General features: G+C 39.3%; 1 protein-coding gene across 2 annotated transcripts in view; it reads right to left on the bottom strand.

Moving 5' to 3' along the window:
* The window catches only part of LOC121889647 (metabotropic glutamate receptor 7-like), a 98,676-nt gene extending 85,308 nt beyond the window's left edge, over positions 1 to 13,368 (bottom strand). Inside the window, exons 1-2 of one of the 2 annotated variants that reach the window (XM_042401801.1) lie at positions 12,212 to 13,368; positions 10,331 to 10,397 (exon numbers count right to left, since the gene is read on the bottom strand). In XM_042401801.1, coding sequence (XP_042257735.1) covers positions 10,377 to 10,397; positions 12,212 to 12,724 — 534 coding nt within the window. In that variant the 5' untranslated portion in view covers positions 12,725 to 13,368 and the 3' untranslated portion in view covers positions 10,331 to 10,376. Of the gene's footprint in view, positions 1 to 10,330; positions 10,398 to 12,211 lie in introns of those variants that run through there. The other variant, XM_042401792.1, reaches the window with a different exon arrangement.
* Positions 13,369 to 27,762: the final 14,394 nt, after the last annotated feature.

The raw sequence follows: 27,762 nt of genomic DNA, 5'->3' as shown, positions 1-27,762 counted from the left end.
TAGACATTATTTCCTGCTGCAGTGATGGTCTACGGGGATGATTCCTGGTCGGAATATAAAGACTGTAACACCAGGATTCCACCGGGCGCCGCGTTCCGGCTCCGGCGCGGTTTTGCTCCGTCCTCTGCACGGCGTCTTATTCCACCGGAAGCGTGTCAGAAGCGGAGCGTCTTCACTGTGGGGAAGCCTTCCGCCGTTTAAAGTCAGTTGCACTCCTACTACAGTAATTACAGCAGCCTAGTCAAAGCTGATAAAGTGCCTTAAGGCTACCGTAATTACTGCAGTAGCAGGACAACTAAACTGCCCAATTTTGTTAACTTGCTCAGCTTTCGTTGATTTGGTCATTTTTCTTGATTTTCATGCTTCTACTATGGTTAATTAGGCTACGTAGTTAAATGGTTTCTTTATTCGTCTATTTTAATTGTGTTTATTGTTGATATACGACCAGGAGTCTGCACGGGGTGTTTTATTTTGAAAATTGACTGGATGCTCAATGCTGTTTCTGTGTCTGACTTCCTGCCCAGCTCCATCTGCTCTGTGCTGCTTGACACGGCTTCCGTAAAAAATAGACGAGGCGCCTATCTTTAGCGCAGCGGAGCGGAGAGCCGCTTCTGGGACGCTTCTGAAACGCACCGCAGCGCCCGATGGAATTTAGGGGTTACCTTCATTAAAATGATGCATTTCTCTGGTTTAACATTGTTGGAAATATTTGGGATAATATAAGTACAAACTCAACATAATATATAACACAAGTCTAGTTGTTTTTATACATTATAATGCGGGAAAGTTACATATTAGACCTTTAAGTAGCTTGACTGGAGTTAAAAGCAACAACAGTCATGTGTCTCCGGCTCTGTTTACAGCTGCTCTATATGCAAATAAACACCTTCATATATTATATATATGATATATAATATTATTATTGTTTTAACCGGGGGTCAAAAGCTGTTTTCAACTCATTTGATGAACAATTTTGTGCTCTAGTAAGATATTTAATCATAAATACATTGGTTGTATAGATTTGAATGGTGATGACACGGCAAATATAACCAACTATTACAACTATTTTCTGACATTGTGTTCACTCAGGGATTAATCAATTATTTGACTGACAGAAAATTAATCAGTAACTATTTTGATAACCAAATAATATTCTATTAAAGGAAAAATGACAAAATTTGCTGGTTGAAGCTTCTAAAATGATGATTTTAAGCTTTTTTGTGCGTCATTAATGATAATAAACTGAATATATTTGGATTTGGATGAAATGTGACATTTGAAGACGTCACATTAATTATAACTAACATTATATTGTGTTCATTAATGTTTCTGTTTGTTTCACAGGAGGACACCAAACATCAGTTCATGCAGGTTTACTGATTGGTGTCACTGTGCTCAGAGATGTCAGTGGAGCTAAAACTAAAAAAAAAAAAAAAGACAGTTTAATTGCATTTACTGAGACTTCCAGGGTGTCAGTGAACATGCTGTCAGCTCAGAGGCGGTGAAGCCTGTCAGTCACTGCAGCGGTCGGTGTGAGGAGGCTTCACCGCCGTCTGGTTCAAAACGAGTCCAGACGACGCTTGAAAACAGACCATAATGACCCATTTTAACCATAAACTTGTTGCTCTGTCTGTCAGTAAATTCTCTCCTTATTGATGAAATATGACAAACTGGAGTTGCAGCTTTGTGTTAACGTGCAGCTGTGATAGTTAGCTTAGCATGCTAGTAGCTAAAGCTAACCATTATTAACCTGCATGCAGCTGCAGCAGCATGTGTGAAAACACACCTGAGTCACTTCACATGAACATAAACATAAATCACAAACACCGTCACGCCAGTACGGTACCGTCTGACTGACAGGAAGTGAGAGATGTAAAAATATCTACGGTTCGTTATGATTCTGTGATGTCATAGCGCGGGTCGTTGTAGTCTCGGTAATTAATGATAAACACCACATAAACAAGCATGAATGACAGTTTAGTTTCTGCTTTCATGACGTCGGCTCCGCTCAGCTGGATGCACCTGACGTTAACGAAAACAGTCGACTGGAAACGTTTTAATGTCGACAGCCGGCGCTGATGGAGGGGAAGTGGTCTTTACTGTCAGGACACCTGAACTCTGACATCACTTCCTCTTAAATCACTTCTTTAAACTCATACTTCATCAGTTAAATATTTACAGTATTATTCTTTAAATCTCATTATGTTTTATATGCTTATATGATTTTTATCTTATGTCTGGTTCACTGTTTTCTGTTTATTTAAAGTACTGTGTGTCACTGGTTTTACTGGTTTCTGCCTTTTGATTTTAATTCTGTTTTTCTGTTTTTATTGTTTGTTGTGTGCAAAGAACTTTATAAGACTGGTTTTAAAAAGTGCTCAACAAATAAACCTCATTATTATTGTTGGCAATACTGGCTTTGAATTTGACAAAATGCTGCCTGGTGTGTTTGTAATAATAAAAGACAGATACAAGGTTTGGGCTTCTACAACCGACACAAGTGTAGTTTTCATGAATCAGCGCTGTTGTTGTGGCACCTCAATGAATAAAGGTCAGAACTGCTTTTCCAGCACTTTCATGGATGAAAAAAAAAAAAAAAAGTGTATCCAAGAGTTATGAGTCTGTGTGTGACACAAAAACATAATAAACAGACCCAGAAAGCCTTTACTCACAGATACTGTGTGAAACAGATTTGTCTGGAATCAACGTCGGATAGATCCAATTTAAATTCCAGCATCTATTAGCTGCTTATTCGTTCTCACAGGGAGTTGCAGTCTGTCCCAGCATGCACTGGGTGCAACGACGACTCAGCTGCCCATCAAATATCAAATATCAAGCACAGATGTACAGACAAACCCACTCGCATCCACACCACCTGACCTGCAGCAGAGATATAGTCTGAATAACTCAAAATGTGTGTTAATGAAGCCACCAGTCGGATATTATATACAGAATTATGTGAAGAATGTTTGACCCTTTGAACCCTCTGCTTGTAGTTTTCATCCACCAATATGTATGTAAGTTTTACTATACGTGTTTTTATGAATACTTATTCTGCACATTTCCTGCTCTATATTTATATTCTGGGGCTCTACTGGAATAAAAACTCCTTATTTATCTTCTACTGGTCCTTTATGCAGCCCCTCAGTTCAGCCTCTGTCTGAAACAGGCCGTTTTAGCTCCTGTCTCTTTAAGCCCCGCCCTCCTGATGAGCCCACTCTGTTCTGATTGGTCAGCTTTCAGGAAGCTTCCTCCGACTCCGGAGGCTACGTAAACAAACTATAAACTTTCCGAGACACCGAGTTAATGTCATCACCTGACCAACAGTCCAAAACCCCCAAAACTTCCTCTCAGCTTTTGCTTTGTGTCTTTAATTTTCTAATCATGTGATGTGCAAGAAGCAGCAAACCATTCGTTGTTGTTGGTGAACCGAGTGGGGAGAAGTGTGTTTTTATTTCTGCAATAAACCCATTATCAACATTAATATTGTCACATATGGTGGAGAATATTCTGTATGAGCTGTTGCTTTCATCCTGCCCATTAACTCCCATTAACACTGTGTAAAAAAAAACTGAACAACCGTGATTTATCTTCTGAAAGCACCCAAACCCACCTACCGGTCTAATTATCCGGCACATGCGGAAGGCGAGTAATGACACCCACCCTCTCAATTAAAAAACACAACACCACTAATCATAAAAAGCTGCTATCAGCCTTTAGCCAAAGTGTTTTGTTTTTTTACGAGAGAGCGAGGGAGAGGTTCAATTTTCATTTTGCTCACTAAAATATATTGCTAACACGGGGGGTATATACTCCATCATGTGCAGTGTGGCAGGAGGAATTTAATGACCCTGTGTCTTCTCTGTGTCAACCTGCACCCGTGCTGAGTCGACCGGTGATACGGCCTCTAATGAAGCACACCTGGGAGGAGAGGAAGGGAAACACGAACACATAAAACACACAAACAGAGAAAATCAGACGTCAAAGACAAACTGAGGATGTGAGATAATAAGAGGAAGGTGATGAGTATTCACAGATCCTGTTGGTTTTATTAATTTCATGATGTTTAGTGATGACAAAAAGCTTTTTTACTGGTCAAACAGAAGCAAGTAGTAGCTCTAGCTACTAGCATAGTTAGCATAGTAGCTCTAGCTGCTATGCTAACATTAGCCAGGCGACCTAATTTGTAGTTTTAAGCGAGACAGAGCCTGCTGCCCTTCCATATCTCATAATTACATAAAATTATCACATAAATACAAGAAATCCTCATAATTACAAGTAATTTATGTGATTATTAGATAATTTTTTTGTACTGAGATAGTTTTAGAGAATAGTTTTTTTCATAATTATGAGGTCATTTCATGTAATTATGTGTAATTATATTTTGTCATATTTATGATAAGTTTCATGTAATTATGTGATTAGACAGTGTGCCTGTATGGTTCAGAGTATCTGCACAATTCTCAACTTCAAATTTAATGACTTTTAAGACCTTTTTAACACCTAAACAAGGAAAAAATAATAACATTTCCACGGCAAAAAGAAGTGAAAGTATAATACATAATATAATACAGTGTTGTTGCATTTTGCAAACTTATTAGTGATGCACTGCTGCCGAAACCGCCTGTTTAGGCTTTAGGCCTGTATATTTAAACAGATAATAGGCCTATATATGCTAATACCGATAGATGGTTGTTTATGCCGATGTTTGTTAATTTCACTTTCACTTCATTTCAAGGAAAAAAACGACCTACAGGTGATGTAACCACCACGAACCCTACGATCAAACCTCTGATTCAAACAATGAACGGGGGTGAAATATTAAGCCAAACCACAGCCTGAAGCAATACAACCGTTCTCACTACAGGTCTGACATCACATTAAATGTTAACACCAGAGATATGAACATATCTGCTGGAACAGTCACATCCCTCTTTACATAAGGCTTAAAATCTTCATGGAGTAACTTATAGACTGCACTATGCAAAGATCAATTCTGAGAGCATGTGAAACACTTGGATGTGATTTCCCCTCTTGCAGCTCTATAGAATCACAATCGTTTACGGTTAGAACAGCTGTTTTGTCGATCACATTTCTATCAAATCACGTAGCGCTACACCTCGTTGTCTTCAGGAGAATGAGGCCTTTTTTTCCAGTGAGATGAATCTAAGCAGATAAACCTGGAAGCATGACAGCTGAAATAAAAACTACCTGAGTCTTGTTGAACTGGGAGGTTTCCTGGGTAAACAAACTTCACATCGTTCTCCATCCAACTTGTATTTCAGTGTTATTTTTACGTGTCCAGAGGAATAAGAGGAATAATGAATATATACATAATGACCCTCGGTGTTTAGGTGCAGGTCTGTTATTCTTTCACTTGTAAGCTCTGCTCTGCAAGAGAGCGACACTCCATCGTTGTTGGATAACTGACAGCACATTTGCAGGTGTTTCTTACATATAATTATACAGATTTATCCCCGGTCTCGTCCACTTATTGGAAACGTTACAATATCTATACTCATTGTTTTTATACAGATCAAAATTTTATGCCTCTCCTCCTAAAAACTGAGACATTTTAAGACATTTTAAGACTTGTAATGGTTGATGCTTGATCCCAGGGTTAGGAATAGGCTTATAACAACTTTTAAGGTAAAATAAATTATGACGACCTGCAGCTTTGCATCTCGGCCAAAAACTGACGACACCCAATAAAACACAGATGACCCCGTGTGATCTAACATCTACCGAGCCCGCACCCTGTACGTCTGCTCTGTCCTGCTTGTTCTGCTTTGACTTGTTTTGCTATCAACGGAAATCAAAAGAGACTCCAGCGTCTGCAACAACACAAACACGTTGAAGGTTACAGTTCAGTTCACTAGTGACGAGTACGATGTGTGAGCCGCTAAAATGTTTTACTCTCGTCAGCTCTGCTGCTCAGATGAAATCCGTTTGCATGCTAATGTTGACTCTATATATATATATATATATATATGTTATTTGGCTTAGGCTAGGTGGTTAGCGACCTATTAGACCAGCGGTTCTCAAACAGTGTACCATGAAGTAAGATCAAGTGTGTCAATTCATTTTTTATAAACCTAATGGTTTATCAACTTTGGTAACGAGGAGGAGGAACAATTATTTAGCTGCACTAATAACAGCTGATGTAAACAGTGCTGCTAAGTAAGCTGAAAACAAAGTATCGGCTTCCACAGATTACATTAGTCGTGCAGCAGATTCAGGTTAATTCCTTTTACTTCCCTCCCTGAAGTTGTTAATGACACATCTACATTAATAATGGTTTTCAGTTTCTCCCATCATATTGACATTCCACTGTTCTCTCATCTATAACCATGTTTCCATCAACTGGTTTGGAGCGAATAAAGTCAGCTACACAAAGCGTAATTTTGTCAGAAGTTGGCGGTAAAAGCTACGTTACACACGGCTGTAATAAACAGAGTAGAAGAAGCAGAGGTTACAAACCAGAAACTAAAACAGTTGCCTCGCTCATCTACGAGAGAAAAGTGAAGAAAGGTCTTCAGGAATGTAACTGCTCTTTCATTTCAGCTAGTACTGGCTATGCTGTGGTGCATTATGGGAACATCCAGGAAGACACCAACAGCTGAACATGTGAGTTATATGTTTGCTGCGTCAGAACTTATTCAACAAAGATTTTTCTATTTTCGCCATTTAGTGCATTAATTCTTTTTCAAAAAAGGCGAAAACGACTTCAAACGAGCGTAAAAACTTTTTTTGTGAAATTGTTGTGAAAGTTTTTTCAGATTTTTGCTGTTTCCATCAACCTTTTCTATACTTCAAATACTTCATGGTTTATGTTCCTCTGAATGCACATCAACAAGACATCGTTTTCTTACTGCATCAGTCATAAACTGAGATATCATCCCCAAACCATCATATAATCTGAATTATTTTGCTGTTGAAAGCTCTTGTACTGATTCATATAAACAGGTCTGCATATTTCTGATGAGTGATGTCACTGCTGCCTGTCAGATTGTCAGTGTGCCGTTAAGGGAAAATATCTCTAATGACGATATAATCATGACATTTGAGATAATCCACATGATTGATAACCGTGAGTTAATGCACCTTGTGATTGAGGTTTGACATTTGTCTCCGTGTTTACATGATGCATTTCTGTTTGGTGGTTTGTTCAGAGCATCTCACTACTGAACTCTTTCATGCATAGTGGTCACTACAGCGGACGGCTATTCAAAAGCTGTTTTCTTATACGTGCGTGGGTTTTAACCATAGACTGTATGAAAATATGGACGTAGTTACCGTGACGTCACTCGTTGGTTTCTGAAGAGCGGTTTTGAAGCTCAAAGTGAGCCGCTCCGGCCGTCGCCATCTTGGCAGTGCGTGACGCTGCCTAACTCCCAGCCAATCAGAAATGGGCAAAGAGGCGGGCCGAATGGCTGAAACAAGCCACCTAGCGGCTGGTGGACCTGTCACTCAAAGCAGCCATGTCCTTCATTATGCAGAACTTTACGGCTTAATAAAATTTAAACAGGTGAGTTATAAAAAAATTCACCTCCGTACAGTTGTCATGAAAGAGGAAATTAGCTACAGAGACCAAAACCGTTGTTTGTACCAGACTGTAAACATGTTTATTTCTGCTGTAAAGTTGGACATTTTAACATGGGGGTCTATGGGGATTGACTCGCTTTTGGAGCCTCAAGTGGTCGTTCAAGGAACTGCAGTTTTTGGCTTCATTTTACAGCCCCGGAGGTTGCTGCTTGGTTTTAATGGTAAAGTTGCACATCAGCTAACACAGTGGACTCTAGTGTGTCATCTCATACGCTGCCATCCACTGGCCAGCCTTTGTAAGTGCAACACAAATTTCTCAAAACCAAGATGGCCGCCTGCCGGCCGGAAACACTCACCAGCTCAGGAACATCTTGCCGATCTTTCTATAGTAATAGACCCCTGCAGGTAAATAACATTTTGTAACATCAAGTAACAACTAAGGAGTAATACAATTGTTAAAATTTCCATGTATTGATTTTATGTTGGGAGAAAATGACGATTAATCATCTGTCCACTGAGTTGGACAAACTCCTTGAAAAATATGTGTTTAAAAAAAATGAAGTTTAAATATTGTTTTTCATGCCTAAAGAGGAATAAAGACACTAACTGAGGTTTTCATAATTCATGAATGAAAGAGTTAATAGCCATAACATTTGTACATGAGCTCAGAAAAAGGTATTTATGAGTCATTGTTAATGTTAGACCACTTGACTGACCATCACCAGTTATGTGTCATGTAGCCTGTTAATGTATTAATACATTCAGCGTAGTTTGTGCACACATGAACACCTCTGGACATCTCTTTGCCACCCCAGTTAATAAAATTCCTCGAGCCGCCTCTGGTCCACAGAGTGAAGCCTTAATGTGTTTGTGGTGCGACTCTGGTGCCAACTAGGCCATTTAGGAACATCAGGGGTGTAATGAACTGAAAACAGCTGTGGAACAGATGACTTTTCTATCACAGGGGAGAATAATTACCCTCCCATTTCATTCCACTGAGTGTTGCATAGCAGGGATGCAGGAGCCAGTTTGAGCTTATACTGGCTTTTTGATGGACCTCCCCCCCCCCCCCTCCTCCCATTAAATCCAATATCTGAAACTGTTTACTTTCAGCTAAAACCTGCAGAAAAAGTGTCACAGACAATCACACAGTCCTGCTGAATTATTTGGATGATGTTAGATTTTCTCTAGATGGAGAATCTGATGGATGAATCAGGATGTAGTGAAGAGAAAATAATCATTTAATCTTTATATTCTTTTGTGTTATAACTTCAGAAATGTCTTGTATAAGTAGCGTTTATATATTATATAATGTGTGGTTTGCGGCAGTGATTTGATTTTCGTCTGTCAATAACTGGAAGCACCAGTGTAAGTCATAATTACAGGTTTAAGTATGAGATGTTTTTCTTGTAATTATGAGATTGTTCGCTGTGATGTTTTTGGGCACAGTTGCATAGATGTCGATCATTACGGAGAACTGTTTGTGTAAGTAGCTTTTATATTGTTTTCTTTCACATTACATACAGTTATGTGCTTTGCAGCAGTGATTTCAGTCAATCATGTACACTTCTCTGCAAATAAATTCCATTTTTATTTATCTTGTGATGACTGCTCTTCATCCTGTGTACTTTGAAAAAATTTGGGATAGAAGGAACATTTCCTGCTGCTGGAGTGAAAAGCCTTTGAATGACTGTTATTAAATATGTCCGGAGCTCCGTGGACATTAAAGCTTTCTGGCCATTAAATTCATTTTTTTTAAAATCAGCTTTCAACTGGTCAGAGTCAGGGAAGCCCGGAAGCCAAAGCTCTAAAAAGCTTACAGCGGTTATTAATCTGTGAGTCTGAAATTAATGTTAAAAGGTATCTACAACAGATAAAAAAAAAAATGTGGGAGGGGTGTCTGAATGTCACTGAGTTAGATGACATATTAACCCGATGGACGTAATTAGTGTCATTAAGCTCGTTCCTTCTTCTCAGAGTCATAAATCTGTCAAATCCACATTCTTCATACCTGCAGACGTTTCCTTCTAATCAAGCTTTTAGTTTTCTTCAGTGTCTCAAATACAAGCTAAAGAAAATGATCAGCAATATCACATGATGTAGGAAAACAATCAATAGTTGCAGCCGTATCTTCAACTGTACATCATGTTCTAAAATATGTACAGCAGCACAGCTCACATGCAAACTGATGGCATTTTATTCTGAAAATAACATCATATATGTCATGTGACTCTAATATAAGCCTGTGAATAAAGGGAGCGAAAGCAGTCTGGGATCCGAAGGGTTAAAGAGAGTTAGAATGACTGAAATAAACAGTGAAGCAGGTCAAATACTACATCTGAAAGAATTCAAAGAAATCGGGGGCTTTACGCTGTATTTCATGTTATTGAAAACCTTTAACATAATAAGAATTAGATAAGAGACAGTCGGCGCTACGAGGAGAGAGATAGACAGACAACTTCAAGTAATTCCCTCTAATTATGAGACGTATTAAGACTTTGTGAAGAGCTGCTGAAATCCTGCGAGGGGGGTTTTTAGCAGAGTGAAGGAGAAAAAGGATGATTTGTTCCAACAAGCATCACTCCTCCCTCTCTGTCTCCAAACTCAACCTCATCAAATCAAAACATCATTTTATAGAGGGAAAGTGCCGCTTTGGGACGTGTTTCAATTTATTTTCCTTCTTTTGACCAGGTGAAAAGATTCAAATCTCACAATAACAATAACAATAAAAAGCATTGTTATGAGTTCTATTTGTTTTGGTATTTCATTTTGACAGTTCTTTCTCCTCCTCTTTTCTTCCTGGTGCAGTCGCACTGAAAATCACTTCTCATTCATGCCTCAGGCTGCTGAAACTGCAGAGAAGAAGAGATGCTGTTTGACTTGTGTGACAGAAGTTAATGACAGTGAAGTGTTTGATAAGATGCTGAATAAGTCACAATTTTGTGGACTGTTGTTGTTGTTAGCACGCTAGCAATGCTAACCCCTGCAGGTCATGTTTACAACCCTGCCAGCGCTGTTTCCTGTCCCGCCTCCTCCTCCTCCTCCTCCTCCTCTTGGCCACACCGTTTCAGATCCCGGTCTGAGCGCATGCACGTGTGTGAAGAGCTACAGGTGAGGTCCTATGATTGGACTGTTTGAAAGGATCGCTGCCAGCTGATTGGACAACATGACGTCAACCAGCTGACAGCAACCTGCTTCTTCTCCTCTTCCGGCTAGTAAAGGACCAGTGTGTAAGATTTAGTGGCATCTAGCAGAACAGACTTGGCACTTGCCATGTTTCTACAGTAGCCCAGAGCGGGGGGGGGGGGCGCTAGGTGTCACTTAATCCTACAGACTGGTCTTGTGATGTCATCATTTAGATCTGTGTGTGCCTGTGAGTCAAGTCAGGGGGCTTTACAATCTGTACAGCAATAAAACTTCCTCTGACCTTTGATTCAAATAAAAGAAAAACTCCCTAAAAGAAAAAAAAAACCTTTAATGGGAAAAAAATGTTAGAAAGCTCAGGAAGAGCAACATAGGAGGGATCTCTCTCTCTCTCTCTCCCAGGACGCACAGACGGGAAAGAGATGTTGAACAGAACAGAGCGAGAGAGCAAAATGACAGAAACACAGTGTTGACAAACAGCAGGACAAAATGATGTCGAGATGAGTTTATGTCAATAAAATTTCCTTAAAATAGAGTAAAAATGATCAATTTAAAAGCAAACATGTTGACCGAGAGCACCGTTTACTATGATCCTTAACAGCTGTTGTGAGACAAACAGTAGAGAAACTAAAACAAGCAACAGATTCACTATTTATAATATTTATGGGTTGAGAATGTTTTTGCATCATTTTACTTGAATGTGACATTCCTAATTCACATTGTGTGTGTGTGTGTGTGTGTGTGTGTTGTATGTATGTATGTGTACACATATGCATATATTCCGTAGATACAGCATTGATACGTACACGCACACTTACTATTTGAGATTTTACTTCCTCCTCTCTCACTCATACAGTGCAGATGTAATTATATGTATTTATGTTCAACTAAACTTTTGTCACAAAAAAATAAAAGCTGTTTCTACAAGGATAGCAAAACAAGAACACACACACTCACACACACATATATATATATATGATCATGGTCACTTCCGGGGACATTACATAGACTTACATTCATTTCCTGGAGTCTAACCAGAACCACTGACCCAGAAATCAGTCCCAGCTGGGGACACGGCGTTTGTCCCCAGTTGGACAAGCTGTCCCCAATGAACTGGTCCCAAGTCCCAAAAAGTAGCTTATGACAGACCACACGCACACACGCACGCACGCACACACACACACACACACACACATCCCTTACAAACGTGTGATTTGCAGTTATTGCCGCTGTATTGTATTTAAGTGTAAAGGATCCATTACAGTCATCAAGCCTGCTGAGCCGACTTGACCCGGCTTCACTCCACTCACACGCCAGCTGACAGGCTCATACCGCAGCCAATGCGGGGTGTGTGTGTGTGTGTGTGTGTGTGTGTGTGTGTGTGTGTGTGTGTGTGTAGGGGTCTAGCTTCTGTGAGATATTGGGGGGGAGGGGGTTACATAGGAACATATGAAGCGTGTGGCTGACTTTAATGATGATGCTGGTAAATATGTAATCAGAGTACGGTGGGTTCCGCTCTTACCTGGAACAGGCGAAGGATGTTCGCCACCATGATGGACACGGAGCTCGCCGACGCTCCGATGACCCCGATAACTTTCTCGGGCTTCACGAACACCGGCGGCTCCCCGTTGGTGCACCTGACGTCCGACGTGTCCTTCTGAATGAGCGCCTGGACGAAAGTGAGCGACTGCTCCAGCGCGTACGTGTCCCGGGAGCAGGTGTCCAGGACCCGCGCGCCCAGCGTGACGTTGGGCAACAGCTCGTCGTCGCTGTTGATCTGATCCAGCGCGTACATCATCGCCTCCAGCCGGTGGATGCCGTTTTCCTTCTTGATGTCACCGCACGGCATCCCCGGGACCCCCCTGGCGTGCACTGGGAAGAGCCCCCCCAGCGTCACGTCGCCCTCCACCCGGATCGAGTGCGGCGCGTAAATCTCCTGGGAGCCGGCCAGGTCCAGGAAAGCATGAAGCATCCACAACACCCGGAACGTTACGCACGGTTTGAGTTGAGGGATGTTATGACAGTGTCGGGCCATGATTGGATCTGTTTCCCTCGCGAGTTAAAAGAAAGCGGCTCCGCCACAGACTCCGACTGGAAAAAATGTAGAACCACTGCAAGGTGGAGGCACTTTTTAGGATAGTTTTCCGAATCCAGCAGCCGAGTTCATTCTTGTCCTCGATCCAGCAGAGAAAACCGCCCGTTCACTCGAAGATAAAGGCAGGTGCAGGTTAATCTGACAGCTGTAATTCCCGCAGGTGAAGCTTTAATGCACACAAACATACAAACCTCAGCGACTGATTCACCAATGCGTTATTCCTCTGAAGTGTGCGCAGAGCTGCTGCTGCTGCTTCTGCTGCTGCTGCTGCTGCACACAGCCGCGGTCGCTTGTTGCTTGATCACCCATTCCGGGATTTAAGAGGAAAAGAAACAAAGAAAGAAAATCACACAATCAGTCGCTCATAAAGGGCAGCGAGGAAGAGAAAAAACGGGCACTCCGTTAACTCCTATAGGCTATCCCGGTATTCCGTCTTTGGAGATGTGAATAACCCAGCCCACGTTCGGCACTGATGGCATACTTAAAAAAAATAATAAATGTGGTCACACCTGCGGATAAACACCAGGCAGGTTTAACACTTTTCTCGAGCCTGAAAACAAGACGTGAAGACAAAAAGACCAAAAGGAGAAGAAGAAGCTGGAGCCGCGCAGCAGCACGCACCGCTGACTGACGGCACGAAATAACTGCGCTGCGCTCAGAGCCAAGCAGTCTGTGACAGACTCCTCATCCCTCCTCCTCCTCCTCCTCCTCCTCCTCCTCCTTCTTCTCCCTGCCCGGGTCCAGTCACCTGTCTGCGATCAGATGTTGCATCTAGAGGACCAGAACAAGTGCAGTATTTATGGGTTTCAGTATTTCAGCGCTGAAAGTGTCCGAATAACCGCAACAAAAGAAGAAATCTTCTTTCTGCTCTCAAAGCTGGAAGAGCAAAAAACAAAAAAAACCCCTCTCTCTCTGTCTCTCTCTCTCTCTCTCTCTCTCTCTCTCTCTCTCTCTCTCTCTCGTGCACTCACGCACATACAGTCACGCAACACACACGCGCACAGTCCACCCACGCGCGTTCGTGTAATTATCAGTGTGAGGTACAGGCTGCCAAAACAATATGCACAAACACACTGAAGGAAAAAAAAAAAAATTATCCTTTTTTTCTTTTGAATTATGAATAGCTGGTGTTGTCATGAATGGCTGCATTCAAAAGAACAGAACAGAATAAAACACAATAGAGTCTGTTGCTTCTGTTCCCAGAAATTAACCCGATGTATTTGGGATCATCTTTAACAGCTCATAAACATATTAACGTTGTTTTATCGGCTTAATTTTTCCCAATTTTATCAGAATTTCTTAGACTCCAGCTGTAAAGCAGCTTAACTTTATTAATTTAAAATGATCTATAGTTGTGATTAATCTTTCTCTCCAGAATCCAAAATCACATTTCTTTGTTAATGAGTGACTTTTGAGCAAACAAAAGGAAAATATATATATTTGTCAACAAATCCTTCAAATTAAACGATGAAAAACGTGCTTTGATCACGTGACTCCAGAACGACACATAGGAGCGTTTTGTAATCTGGCGCCTCTATCGGCAGGAGATTTCCAAAACCGTCACACATCACCAGTGGTGGAAAAGAACTTAATATATTTACTCAAGTGATGTACATGAGTACAATTTTGAGGTACTTGTACTTTGAGTTTTTGCCGCCTGGTCACCAGAATAAAACTTTGGCATTTAACATTTCTGCAAACCATGGATACGTTGAATATCTCACGTTTCACCACATGTAATACGTATCATATCAACATTTCTAAAGTGACGTAGTTAACATGAGATCTATATGAGCTGACTTTCCTATTAGGAGGAAGATGAGGAAAAGGAGGAGGAGGAAGAGGAGGAGGAGAGGGGTCAGTGGGTGGTTAGTAAGTTTGTTGGCAGAAAGTTGGAAATCAGCAGAGAGCATGGCTCAAGACCACCTTGAAATCGATGCCCACTTCCTGTTTCAGCCGACAAAACCGGGTGTTTCTAGCGAGACGTCGGGACATTTGCAGCCGTTTTTATTTTATTTTATTTTTTATTTTAACCCAAACCATGATGTTTCTCTAACCCTAACCAAGTGGTTTTTGTGCCTAAACCTAACCAGACCTGAACCACAGCGTTGTCGCATCATAAAACATCATTATTCAACTGATAACGACCAACACTGACATGTAGACATTCAGTGTATCCGTGGTTTGTAGAAACATACAATGCCAACATTTTATTCTGGTGGTTGGGTTTGTTGTTCCATGTGATGCTACTTTCTACATTTCAGAGGGAAATATTGTACTTTCTACTCCACTACATTTATTTGACAGCTTTAGTTACTTTTCAGATGAAGATTTGACACAATGGATAATATAACAAGCTTTTAAAATACAACACATTGTTAAAGATGAAACCAGTGGTTTCCAACCTTTTTGTCTTTTGACGCCTTACAAAAAGCAGTGTGAGATTTACTGTATATAAATAGTCTTTGACGGTAATTACAAGCAACTACCCAATATATCCATCTGACACTCTTCTTCAGAGGGATATTTTTTGTAGCTCCCTCAATTTGTTTTGTGCATTGCACATTGTCACTTTTCCATTATGAACACACTTAACATTTAAACCTGCTGTATACTGAATGAGTGATCCAACTGTGGTGAATGACGAATGAGCAGAATACGCTGAATGAAACTTAATGACTCTTTTGTCGACTCTACTGCTGTGTTTTTTAGATATATATTGTATAGTCTGAATATACGTTCATATTTCTATCTCCAGTGGATTGGAAATGTGTTTTACTACTTTAGGGGAGATGTCAATCAAAGACAGTCTATACAGGCCCACACACTGCTAAGTAGAGGGGCCTCAAGGGGCCTTTGAACTGGGAGAAGCAGAAGAATTTAAAAATATATTGTTATGACCCAGCCTAAGAGAAACCCTGGCGCAACATGAAAATGACACTCCCTCTCCCCAGCTGCCAATAAAAAAAAAAAGCAGCAACAAGGGATTTTGCAGCCTTTAAATGTTTATTTCATAGTTGTGGTTTCAGGGTGAGTTAACAGCAAAACAACAAACAAGAGGGAACTAAAGCTAATCAACCTAAAATTACCTATTTAAACATACAGAAACAAAAATACAAATCACTGACATAACTCCTAACTTAACAGAAACAGGAGGAAAGATATTAAAAAAATGCCATCCACCTCTACAGAAACTGGGCTGTTAAACATATTTACAATACTGTACACAGTGGGTCAGAGAAGCAGAACAACAACAGCAACAACAATAACAATAGATACATGACTAGCAACAGCAGGAGAAGGACATCCCCACGTCAGCGCGGTCCATGGGGTTGAAGAAGAAGTCAAGGTAGTAACATGCATTAATGGTAGATGAATACATACAGATGGAGAGGAGGAGAGAGGAGCTCAGTGCATCATGGGAAGTCCCCCGGCAGTCTAGGCCTATAGCAGCATAACTAAGGGCTGGTCCAAGGCGAGCCTGGTCGGCCCTAACTATAAGCTTTATCAAAAAGGAAAGTTTTAAGGGTGTCTGCACCCCCGGACCAAATCTGGAAGATGGTTCCACAAGAGAGGAGCCTGATAGTTGAAGGCTCTGCCTCCCATTCTACGTTTGGAGACTGTAGGAACCACCAGTAAGCTGCATACTGGGAGCGCAGTTTTCTAATGGGGTAATAGGGTACTATGAGCTCTCAATAATCACAGAGATCAATGGCATAGAACCAACAGCAAGTACGCCAAAACTAGTTACAAAAAATGACCAGCAGGTGTCGCACTGAGTGAACCTCCTCATCAATAGGTTTGTACACTCAATGTCTCAAAAAATAAATAGAAATGTGGATATGTTGACAGCCAGACAAAAAACAGGCATCTATAGATAGGCATTTATGCAGTGACTAATCTACACAGACAGTGAACATCATATGAAGCAGTAAATCAGTTTGGGACATCTCATCCAGGTAGCATCAGTTAGAATAAAGCTCTCACTGGACAGTGGTCTCCATCAGCTGTGATCATGTGGAGCCACTTGATAACTGGCAAAACACACTCAATGTAATTCTGCAGACCGGTTAGAGACTCATCCTACCTGATAGGAAGGGACCGCTTTACGGCTATTATGGAGATAGGACGAATAATTTCCGCCCACTAATAACTTTGTCGATATACATTTGACATTTGAATATTGTATTGAGATAGACTTGAAAAAGTCCAAACCTATCCTTGAATCTACTTACATTTTGAGAATGCTACAGGAGGCGTTCAAGTTCGTTTCCCATACAATATGTTATGTGAACACTGCACTGATAGATATTAACATTTCTGTGAGTGTACTGAGAAGTTACACTGCTGGTCTTGAAGAACTCAGAGACGCCTCGCGCTGATACACCGGAAGACTACGAAGGGCCAGAGTGCATCTCATGTTCATGAACATTTTGTTCTAGACTGAAAATGAAAAAGTAATACTTATTACACAAATAATTATACATCACACAAACATCAAGCACAAAACAGTGTAACAGTTCAACTAATGTAATTTCCAAAAAATAATATAATTATGATGGTTCTGTTATTTTTTAAAACATTTTTTTTAAACAACCATCATTGCCTAAGCCAGTGTTTGAGAATTATATATATAAAAATGTTTGCGGTCATGTTTCCAGACTTTACAAACTTGTCAGGGTTGTAAAATACTGACTTGCAGTATTATAAAGTGCTATGCAGTGTTTTGGCATCTGAATAGTCTCAAAACGTATGGATCTGTCCCTCAAACTGGACTTCTTGTATCATATTTCATCATCTCACTGCTACCTGAAGCAACATGCTAACACTAATACAGACCATTTCTGGTCTGAACAGGGTTCAGACAGATTCTCAGTCTGGTAATAGCTCAGTACATAAAGAACACTGAGTCTACATATTCTTGAATAATTCAATACAGATATACAGATATACTGCTCCTGATGCAAAGAAAATCAAATTTAAAACATACCTCTGATTGCTGTCCTTTTATCCCCATGTCCAAACTGTGTGAGCATCAGCATGTGTGTATGTAATACTGTAGGTCAAGGCTGATAATTAGTGTGATTACTGCAAGCGATCACACTGTTGTAGCAGCTCGTAACAGCAGAGTTGCACCTGGACAGCGGTGTATGACTTTGTTTTTTTTCTCACCCATCTTCATCCAGCAAATCACCAGGTGAGTTCCTTTTTGCTTTGCTTGGTAGCATTGTCAAAATACATTACATTTCCAATCAGTTTGAATTGTGCTATATGCCCTTGCTTTTGTCATGATAACGATTTGGTACCGTGTCATCCAACCACAACATCAAACTAAAAGCTATTTTACTGGTGTATATATATATATTTTCCTGAAGCCTGTGATCTATTCTTTGAGATTCTTTCCAACTTACTGACCAATCTTGATGATTTGGAGTTTTTGCTCAAACTGTTTTCCTGAAGTGAATTTAATTCTGTTGAAATGTAAAAGCCATAGGACTGAAGATGCAGGAGTTCAGTTTTAACTTAAGTTAACTACCACATCTGTACTGTTGCTAAAATAATGTCTTTCAACATTTCTGGACTTGTGATTCTGATGCTCCAAACTACACAGTGAGTTTCATTTTACTTTGTGTTATATGACAACATGCCCAAATAACTTCATTTTATGTCGATAATCTCCCATCGCTGTCTGTGTAGTGTTGTGTACTTGTAGATTTATTACTCTAGTGGCCTATATGAAACACATCAGCAATTTGCAGTAATATCCCAGTCCTTCAGTGTCTGAAGTGTGCTATTTATACTACTACAGTTTATGATACACACTGTTTTTGTTTTTCAGGTGGTTCACAGGGATAAACACTGAGAGGCACCCCGTCCTTTTACTGGAGATGGAGAAAGATGACATCAGTCAACCCTTGTGTGTTCAGTCTCCTAAAGAAACTAATGGACTCTTGAATGGGACAGCGAACCCTCTCACCCACCAACACAATCAGTCTCTCAGCCACACTCTTCAGTTACTCACTGAGTCCTGGTTACTCATAGTGACTCAGTCACTTTCTCAGTCAGTCATTCACTCATTACAAACTTTTATAAACACACACCTGGACAGTCTGGTTACAACTTACATTAGAGGGACATTTATTAGGGTTTTTTAATGGAAAATACCAATTTTAAAAAACAAACAGGCACTGATATTAGATGCAGTTATTTGGTTACAATAATGTGGTGAGCATTAGTACATGACACCAATTACAGATGTACTGTACCAAACCATCAGATTCTTAGGCTACAGACATACACCCACTAAAACTGTCCCATTGATCTTTAACCATATCATCTTTCCAGTTCAATCGTCCCAGCATGTTTTGACATGCAACAGTTAGAGGAGCATGTTGATATATTTTGTCTTTATTTGTGTTCAGACAGACTACACTAGTTTGAATATTTACATTTTAAATGACTTTTGAATGTTTAGCTACCTGAATAAACTCCATGCTTTGTTCTATTACTTTATAATTGTGTACAAATGTTTAGCATCATTCATTTATAATGTTAATAAAGTGAGACATGGTTTGAAAGAAACACTTTGAAGTTGTATAATTTGTCTTAACATTTGAAGTCACAATTCAAATGGCTGTTTATTCACTGTTGTAAATACTGTCTGAGTAATTATGTCAAGTAACAAGGTTTGTGGAAAAAATATGTCTCAGGTTAAAAAAATGAATATATTCCTGCATTACCTTCTAACCTTTGTATCCAGGCAGGCAGGTGGCATGTTTACAACAAGGTGGTTGACTAAAAACATATATACAACTAACTGCATCATTGTTTGATGTCCCAGAGAACCACATGCTAGAGGACGTGAATAAGTGTCATCGCTCTGCAGGAGAAAGATGTTGACAGTTTGGATCGTACTGCTGGGGCTATTCGAGGCCGTGCTGCCAGAGTTTTCCACCCGATCACTTCTGAAATGGATAATTATGAACCTGGAGTCTAAACAGAGAAGCTACTGGAGGCCACCAAGCTCCTCACCAACACAGGTACCACACAAACATTATGTAACGAAACCAAGAACAGTAATGTGTTTGTTTCTGCCAATAGACTGTGCACTTACATGCAAGTGTAAGTTGCATGTAAGTATTCAGTTGTTAATTGAAACACACAAATTGCGTGTTGACAACAACAACAACCACAACCACAAGGTGACGGGTGCCCCGAGAGCCTTACACAAAAAAAATGAAAAACATTGAAGAAATACTTTAAAATTACCTTTTTTAAATAATGGCTTGTTTTATATAGTATTCTTTTGTAACTTCATAGAATTATCCAGTTTATCCTTAAGGCCGCCCAATCAAAGCACAGATTCCCAGATGTAAAACACAAAAAAATTACGTAAAATCATATTCAAATTATCCTCCTTGAACAGCCATTAATGGTATCTTGAGAGCTTTAGGCTTTAATTGTATGTGATTGTCTCGTCTATTTACAGTAAATTCCTGGTAAATACTGGTTTTATACTGTATAAAAAATAGTATCATGTGAAAATGGCATACAAAAACATAATTTCAGTAATCATTACTTCATATAAACATTATTTGAAAGTAATTACAAGAAACTGTCCACAGACTTTTCCAATTAATGTATGAGATGTACTGTATATAAATAGTATTTGACAGTAATTACAAGCAACTATCCAACATATCCGTCTGACACTCTTCTTCAGAGGGATATTTCTTATATATTGTGTGAACACTGCCATCATTCTTCAGAACCTGCCACTTATAAGGTGCTGGAGGCTACAGAGAGTTATTGTATTTAGGTCTTGATGCACAACATATTGGTGTTGGGGCTACATATCAAATCAAATGGTGATAAAAATGTATGTTTGTAGTAGCCTATGTTCCATCCTAATGCTGAGGAAAGCCTCGGGCTGAAACCCTTTTTTGCTGCTGTGCATCATTAAAAAAGTGATTTACACTTATTTGTGAGGGCTGACAACATGTGCAACACATGCTTATTTTAAAAAAGATAAGTAATTTAATTTCTAATTCTGAACCTAGCTATAATAAAGGCTGTAAATCCACCTTAAAATCATTGGAAGCTGTCTCCCAATACATTTGTTTTAGACCACAACTTTGTAAATTGCATGTGTAGCATCCATGTGTTTTGTGTCATTTGTAGATCTAGTTTTTCTTCTCTAAACATTAAGACCCAAAGTGAGTCACAGTCAGTCTATGTTCAACACAATTCAAGGCCCTCATTGCAGTCCTACTGCTCCCTCTAATCATTACGTCACTCCAACATTTCTACATGTCAAAGGGAACAAAGAGCAAAAAGCAGAAATAATATATAAGGTGAATAAAGAGGCACCTCAATATGAGTAAAGCTTTACGATGGCTTAGATAGGTGAGAGATGTGTGAAAGACTGGGATTTGATGCTAGGACTTAACAGTTCAAGCGAGGCTTGAGCTTTGATAATATGGGTGACGGGATGTAAGACCTTAAAATAGTTGAAAAAACATATAAATGTAAACACAGAAAATGTCTCTGTAGTCTCTGTGCTTCAGACAGATCAAGAAAATGTGAGCAGATTCAAATGAATGTTGTACAATCATCGGATGAACCAGTCTGTGAGGAGATGATCTCGACCGGTGATATTGTTTGAGCTCTGGGGAGAGACGATGTGGCCGCTGAGGTCTGATTCCTTCATCTCTCCCTCGTCCTCCTGATCTAACAGCAGGTGAGGAGTCGTATGTGGAGCCAACAGGCCTCTGTAGCTCTAAGCCCCGCCCACTTCATAGCTGTCCAATTAAATGCGAGGGATTTGATTTAAATACCATAACTATGATTGTCATGGTGTTTACTGACTATTAAAATGATTATTGTGATGAACATATTTCACTGTTTTCTAATGTTCTGTAGATTAAATTGTGTATTGATATAGAGGTATTGATCAGTGGAATCATTCCCATGTTTGTGAGTTTCCCACGTGACCCGTCATGACTTATCTTTGCACGTCGCCTCCTCTCAGTCTCATACCTTCCCGTCTCTGTAGCTTTGATGCAGCGAGGCTGCAAAGATGTAAAAAACGACCTTCAAAGAAATGAAGAATGTGGCTCTGTGACATTACAAAAACAAGACGGGTCATTCATTCTTTTATTTATTTATTTTTTTTAGCCGTTTGGCTGACGCTCTCACCCAGAGTGACTCAGAGTGTGAACAAGTTCAGCGCTCAAGGACACCTGCTGAGCCAAAACACATTTGATAAATGACACGTACTCTCAGCCCGTTTGTGTCAAAGCTCAGACTAAACGTTGCTTGTTTGGTTCCATGTAGAAAAAAAAAAAAATGCTGCGAGTGCAAATTTGTTAACTTATTAGTGTGTAATTGAATTGTGGTATTGGATTGTGCTCGGACGTTGCACTCAGCCATCAGAGGGGATATAATGAAGCTCACACTTGAGCAATCACTGCTGCCAGATGCTGCTGCAGCTTCAGCCACACAGAGGAGATGCTGGGAAGCTGCTACCGTAATTACAGGAGCAGTTAGAAGAAATGACAGGTCACATGTTTGATACCAACAACCGCCGTGTCCATCACATTTCACACTTCCTGTCAGAGTGTCCTTGAGGGATTTCTACCTGCAACACATGCTGCACACAGAGAAGCTAAAGGCCTTTTCTGTAAAATCCTGTAAAACATTCTTTTATGTGAAAGATAATATTCTTATTGTTGATTACCTGCTTTTAACATTTTAATTTCCTGTGTTTGATGACAATTTCATGTATTGTTTTCATTTGTCTTTTCTCTGTAAAGCATGTAAGAACTTTGTTAAGAAAGAATATAGATATGATTTTTTTTATGGATTGTAGCCCTGAGGTGTAAAACACACCATTTAATAAAACACATCAACAAATTATAAATAATAAAGAATATAAAGAAAACACAACAACATTTCACACTAGTACAGCGTGCACTAACTAAGAATTAATGAATCTTTAATGATCATTCTGGTGATTTTCTATATTTTTCTGCTTGTCAACACAAATCTCATGTTTGGATCCAAACCAACGAAGAACTGAAGGGTTTTACTATGAAGCGATGTTAGCGGGTTAGCGAGGTGTGTTGAGCCTGCAGGGTTTTCAATGTCATGCAGGTGTCTCTCTCTTTTAACCTTGTTACATCACCATGGTAACATACTGCATGCGGACTTAACCTGGTCCGCAGCAGGTTATGTTCTGAGTTTCGGCTTAAATCGGCAATAAAAAGCGTCGTCCTTTCACCACCTGATTTGTTGCAAAGTCTGTTTAACACTGCAGCTATTAAAACACCGATTAGAAAATTGATTAGTCTTTTATCAGACTTACCATTGATTTGATGTCATGTTGTAAATCTGTAATGGTGCGAGAGGTTAGAGTTACTTGCAGGATGAGATTTTGTTACAATATATTAAACTATTTCAAATTAAAAAAACAAACAAAAACAAAACTAATGAACAAATACTTTGAACAACAACAAAAAAAGATGAATTTATTGGTATTTACCACAGATAATGTTCAATTTATAATATCAATTTGACTTTGATTTGACCAGAATCTTACGTGATTTCCACTTATCCTTCATTTCTTCTTCACTTCTTGAATATAATGTTTAAATCTGCTGCATCAAGTTTAAAGTTTAAGAGCTTTGATACACACACAAGAGATTAGTAGACAAGAAGATAAATATAGAAAATTGCCAGAATGATCCTTTAAATTTCTTCTTTTTGCTGAGTGCATTTTTTACCATATAAATATAAATATGTATACATATAAAGTTAAAACAAACCCCATGAATAAACTGTATGTTTTTACCAAAACTTACTTTAAATTTGAGTTCAACTCACCTTAAACCTTATTTTTATTCAGTTTTTTATGTTAATTGTCTTGTTGCTTTTTCTTTGAAGCACTTTGTAACTTGTATTCTGTAAATACTTTATATTATATTACTAAATAACATTACGCAAGAGATGATTATTATTTATCATCTTTAACAGCAGCTGAGTGTAAACATGATGAATAATTATAAAACATCCCTGTATGTTTTCTTTCTGTCTCATTCTTCAAAACAAAGATAATTATATGTAACTTCTGTAAACTGAGGGGAACTATTCAGCTTTCCAAAGCTCCTGCATTCAATTACAGCTCGATTTTTTTATCAATGAAAGGTCAGCGGAGCTCAGGGAGCCAGTGGCTTCTCACTGGGTTCACTAATTTAATGCATAACTTAAGTCTGAATAAAGAGCTCTCCAAAAAATGGGACTGTGTAGCTGTTACTTGATCAGTTGGCTGACATTTCCAAGTGTAAAATGAAAAAAAATACCCATAATTAATCACCGAAACACGTCTCAAGGTAGACGGGGCACGGCGGCTCCTCCTGGCAGACCTCGGCTGTAATCAGATGCAGTTCAGCGTTGGAGCCGAGCCACCAGATCTGAGCTGCTAGAGGTTTTATCTTATGCTGCTGTAATACACGATCTGATGAGTTATCAAACAGGCTTTACTGTCTATCATCTCCATACTTTCATGACTGGTTTTTTTGTTCAGGAACAGATCGCTGCCGGTGGTGGTGGAGCTTTACGTGGGATCTCCAAGAAACGTGTAAGAAAAGTGAAGAAAATCTGCCGTAATTACATCAGAATAAGTGTCTGTTCGGTCACATGTTCTAACAGATGGGACACATGTAAAGACTAATTATAATGATCTTCTGCAGGAAAATGTTTGACAGCCTTTCCTCTGCAGAATGGAGTAAATCTGTAAAATACCGTATCAATCAATCAATCAATCAATCAATCAATCAATCAATCAAACTTTATGTGTGTAGCAGCTTTCATACAGGTTAGTGCAACTCAAAGTGCTTCACAGATGACTGACAAGCTGATAATAAGAGAGAACAAATGTAAACAGTAAAACAATGTGAGACTAAAGCACACGAGAAATAAAAATGTAATAAAATAAATTAGATTTAAAAACTGTAATAATAATAAAATAGAGTGAAATAGAGTGAAAGTAAAAACAATATTTTTTTTAAAAAAATAGATAAAACAGATTAAAAAAAATAAGACATAAAATCCATAAGTAATTAATAAATTAGTAAATAAGAAAATAATAATATTAATAATGATAAAATAAAAAATCATTTAAAACTTTACAACATGAATACAATAAAATAAAGTTAATAATGTGTATAAATCATTCTTAATCAGGCTGAAGAGGTAGATTTAGGTTTATGCTCAATACAAAGCAGGCGGTTATGTGTTGTATGTTATATTTTCACCTTTATTTTGGTGGTCTTATAATTCTTAAAGTACCTGAAAGCAGCTAATTATCATATGTGGGAGTTTTTCTGTATTTTTCTGTTTTGTCTGAGCTTTTCTCACCGGTTTGAAGTAGGCAGGAAAACATATGAAGCATAGGTGACGCTTTTAAGAGGCCAAAATTATCACTGAAAAAATGTAACGTTCAACAGAATCACAACTGTTTCAGGCAGTAACCAGTACCCAAACCCACTGCTGGCTGTTGTGACCCGACTGCACACTAGTAAAGTTAAAATAATGTAAAACATCTGTCAGCAGTTCAGTGTTTGAAAAGACAGCAACACGTTATGAAGCGACAACCTTTCCAGGCTCACTTAAGGTGGACTGACCTTTAAGGTGGACCGGCTATTCTCATTTTAGTGACAATATCAGCCGCTCCTCCCCTGTTGCTGACCCTTGACCTTCCCGAGCACGATGTAGCACCGCTGATGATCTGAAGATGTTTTGAATAAATCGGTTGGTTTGGTACGATTTGTTTGTGCAGATCCAAACACAGCATTCAATCCTGTTTCTGTTTTTTTTTTAGATTATATTATTTGCATATTGTAGAATAGTCTCAATTAACAGTCTGCTGAATCAGCTGTTAGCAGCTCCTGTCTGCAGTGTAACATGATGTTCAGACATCTATCACTGATCACTGATTATTATTATTATTATTATTATTATTATTATTATTATTATTATTATTATGAAACTGAAGAAAACTTAACCATGTGAAGACTCTCAGGCAGGTTCTGCAGCTTCTTTGTTCTCTGGTTTCTAAGTGGATTTATGAAAGTTTATTTGCAATGCACATCAAAGATGATGATATCTTCATGAAGTGTAAGTGACACTGAATCTAAAAATATGTGTATCATGTCTGTACATTATGGCTCAAAGACGGTGTGTGAGTTTGGACGCAGGTTGCTGTTCACAGTCTGAAAACCTTTGCTTTTGAGGAAGTGAGAAGCAAATGAACTCTGCAGCGGTTTGTTTGTAGCGGGAACATGATCCGACCTCCGTCTGACCGACTACAAGGTAGAAAGTTTGAGCTAAACGGCTGCTGTCACCAGGAGCACTTTGCATGCTGGGATGTTGATGTCAATCAGCAGTTGCTTCCACAAAATATACAATAAAGAAAATAACAAGAAGAAATTCAGGTTATCATGGAGTTTGGAGCAACAGAGCAGAATGTATTTGAGATTTTTGCTTTTCTTGTGTGCAAAGAACTCAAAACTTAAAATAAACCAGTGTTTTAAAACTCTGGATTCAATTTTTTGTCTGATAAAAAGTAAAAAAACAAAAAAAAGAGACATAGAACATGAACAGACATGCCTGACTCCCTCACTGCTTTCATTAAAGATTCAATATCTGGTCTGCTGAGAAGTGTAAACCCTGTTCTGCATGTCCTTCTCAAATATAGAGACAGACACAGTGTTGAGAAATGTCAGGCAGCAGGGTAACCAGCGGTCCGGCATCACCGAAGTAATCAGACAGTAAAGTGCCGACATCATGAGCATCGTCACGGTTGGTTAGTGCTGCAGATTACATAAATATACAGATGTAGCTGATGTAGATGTTTCACCGCAGCTCTCAGCTTCATGCCTGAAGGGAACTGTCCAGGAAATAAATACATAAATAAATAAATAATGCTTGAAGTTATGTTTTTGTCAGCGGTTGTCTGGTGAGTCACATTTCACATGTCTATGAGTTGTTTACAGCTCCACCAAATAGTGATTTTTCCCTCTAAACTTCTGACATGCTTTCATTTCAATAAATGATCTAATATTTCAGCAAAAATTAGAAAAAGATTAGAGAAAAAGTCCAAAAACAGAAAACTTTTGATTTTTGTATCAGAACTTTGTTTTTTTCGGTGACGTAAGCACGTTGGCGGTGTTTTTGTAATTACTCTCACAGCCAGAAGGGGGAGACAAAAGTCATTTTTCATGCAGGACTTTAACTTGTAATGAAGTATTTTACGTGTATGAATCTCAAGTCCTTGTTCAAAGTTTGCTGTGGTGGAAGTGAGCTTACTGACACAGAGCTGATTTGATACAGTAGACTGACCCACAGCAGAAGGAATGGAAACACTTTATACCGTAAGATCAAATAATTGGTAACCAAAAGGTAGGGAGGGAGGGCATCTGCATACAGGATCAAGGCAGCATAGTAAGAGGGGGGGGGGGGGGGGGGGGGGGGGGGGGGCTGCTGCATTCAGACAGGATCAAAAAGGTCAAATCAGCAGGAAAGACACACAGTTGGCATCTTGTTGATCAAGGAGTTGTTCCCAGACATCACTTCATTATCAAGTCTCTACCCAAATGTGTATTTTCTTCTTCAGTATTTTTACTTAAGTAAAGGACCTGAGAACCTCTTCCACCACTGTTGTGTAGTTATTCAGTCTCAAAACACGAGTGTGAATACTGGTAACAGTAAGGCATCACTTCTTTCACAGTCGCTCATTAAACCAGCAGCAACTACTTTCAATCAACAAACCTGATTTCTGTCATTGTAATCAGAAGAAATGCATCATTTCATACAAATCTCAAACACATGATGCTGTGAGAGAAACGAGATGGTGGCGTCTTTGGCGGCCCCTGGTTGGTCCTCTGTCGGTTGCTCCTCTCCCTTTTCACTGGTTCTGG

The sequence above is a fragment of the Thunnus maccoyii genome, chromosome 3 (assembly GCF_910596095.1).
Source record: "Thunnus maccoyii chromosome 3, fThuMac1.1, whole genome shotgun sequence".
NCBI lineage: Eukaryota > Metazoa > Chordata > Actinopteri > Scombriformes > Scombridae > Thunnus > Thunnus maccoyii.
Note: the sequence above shows the minus strand (reverse complement) of the source record. Positions and strands in the feature narration are given on the sequence as shown.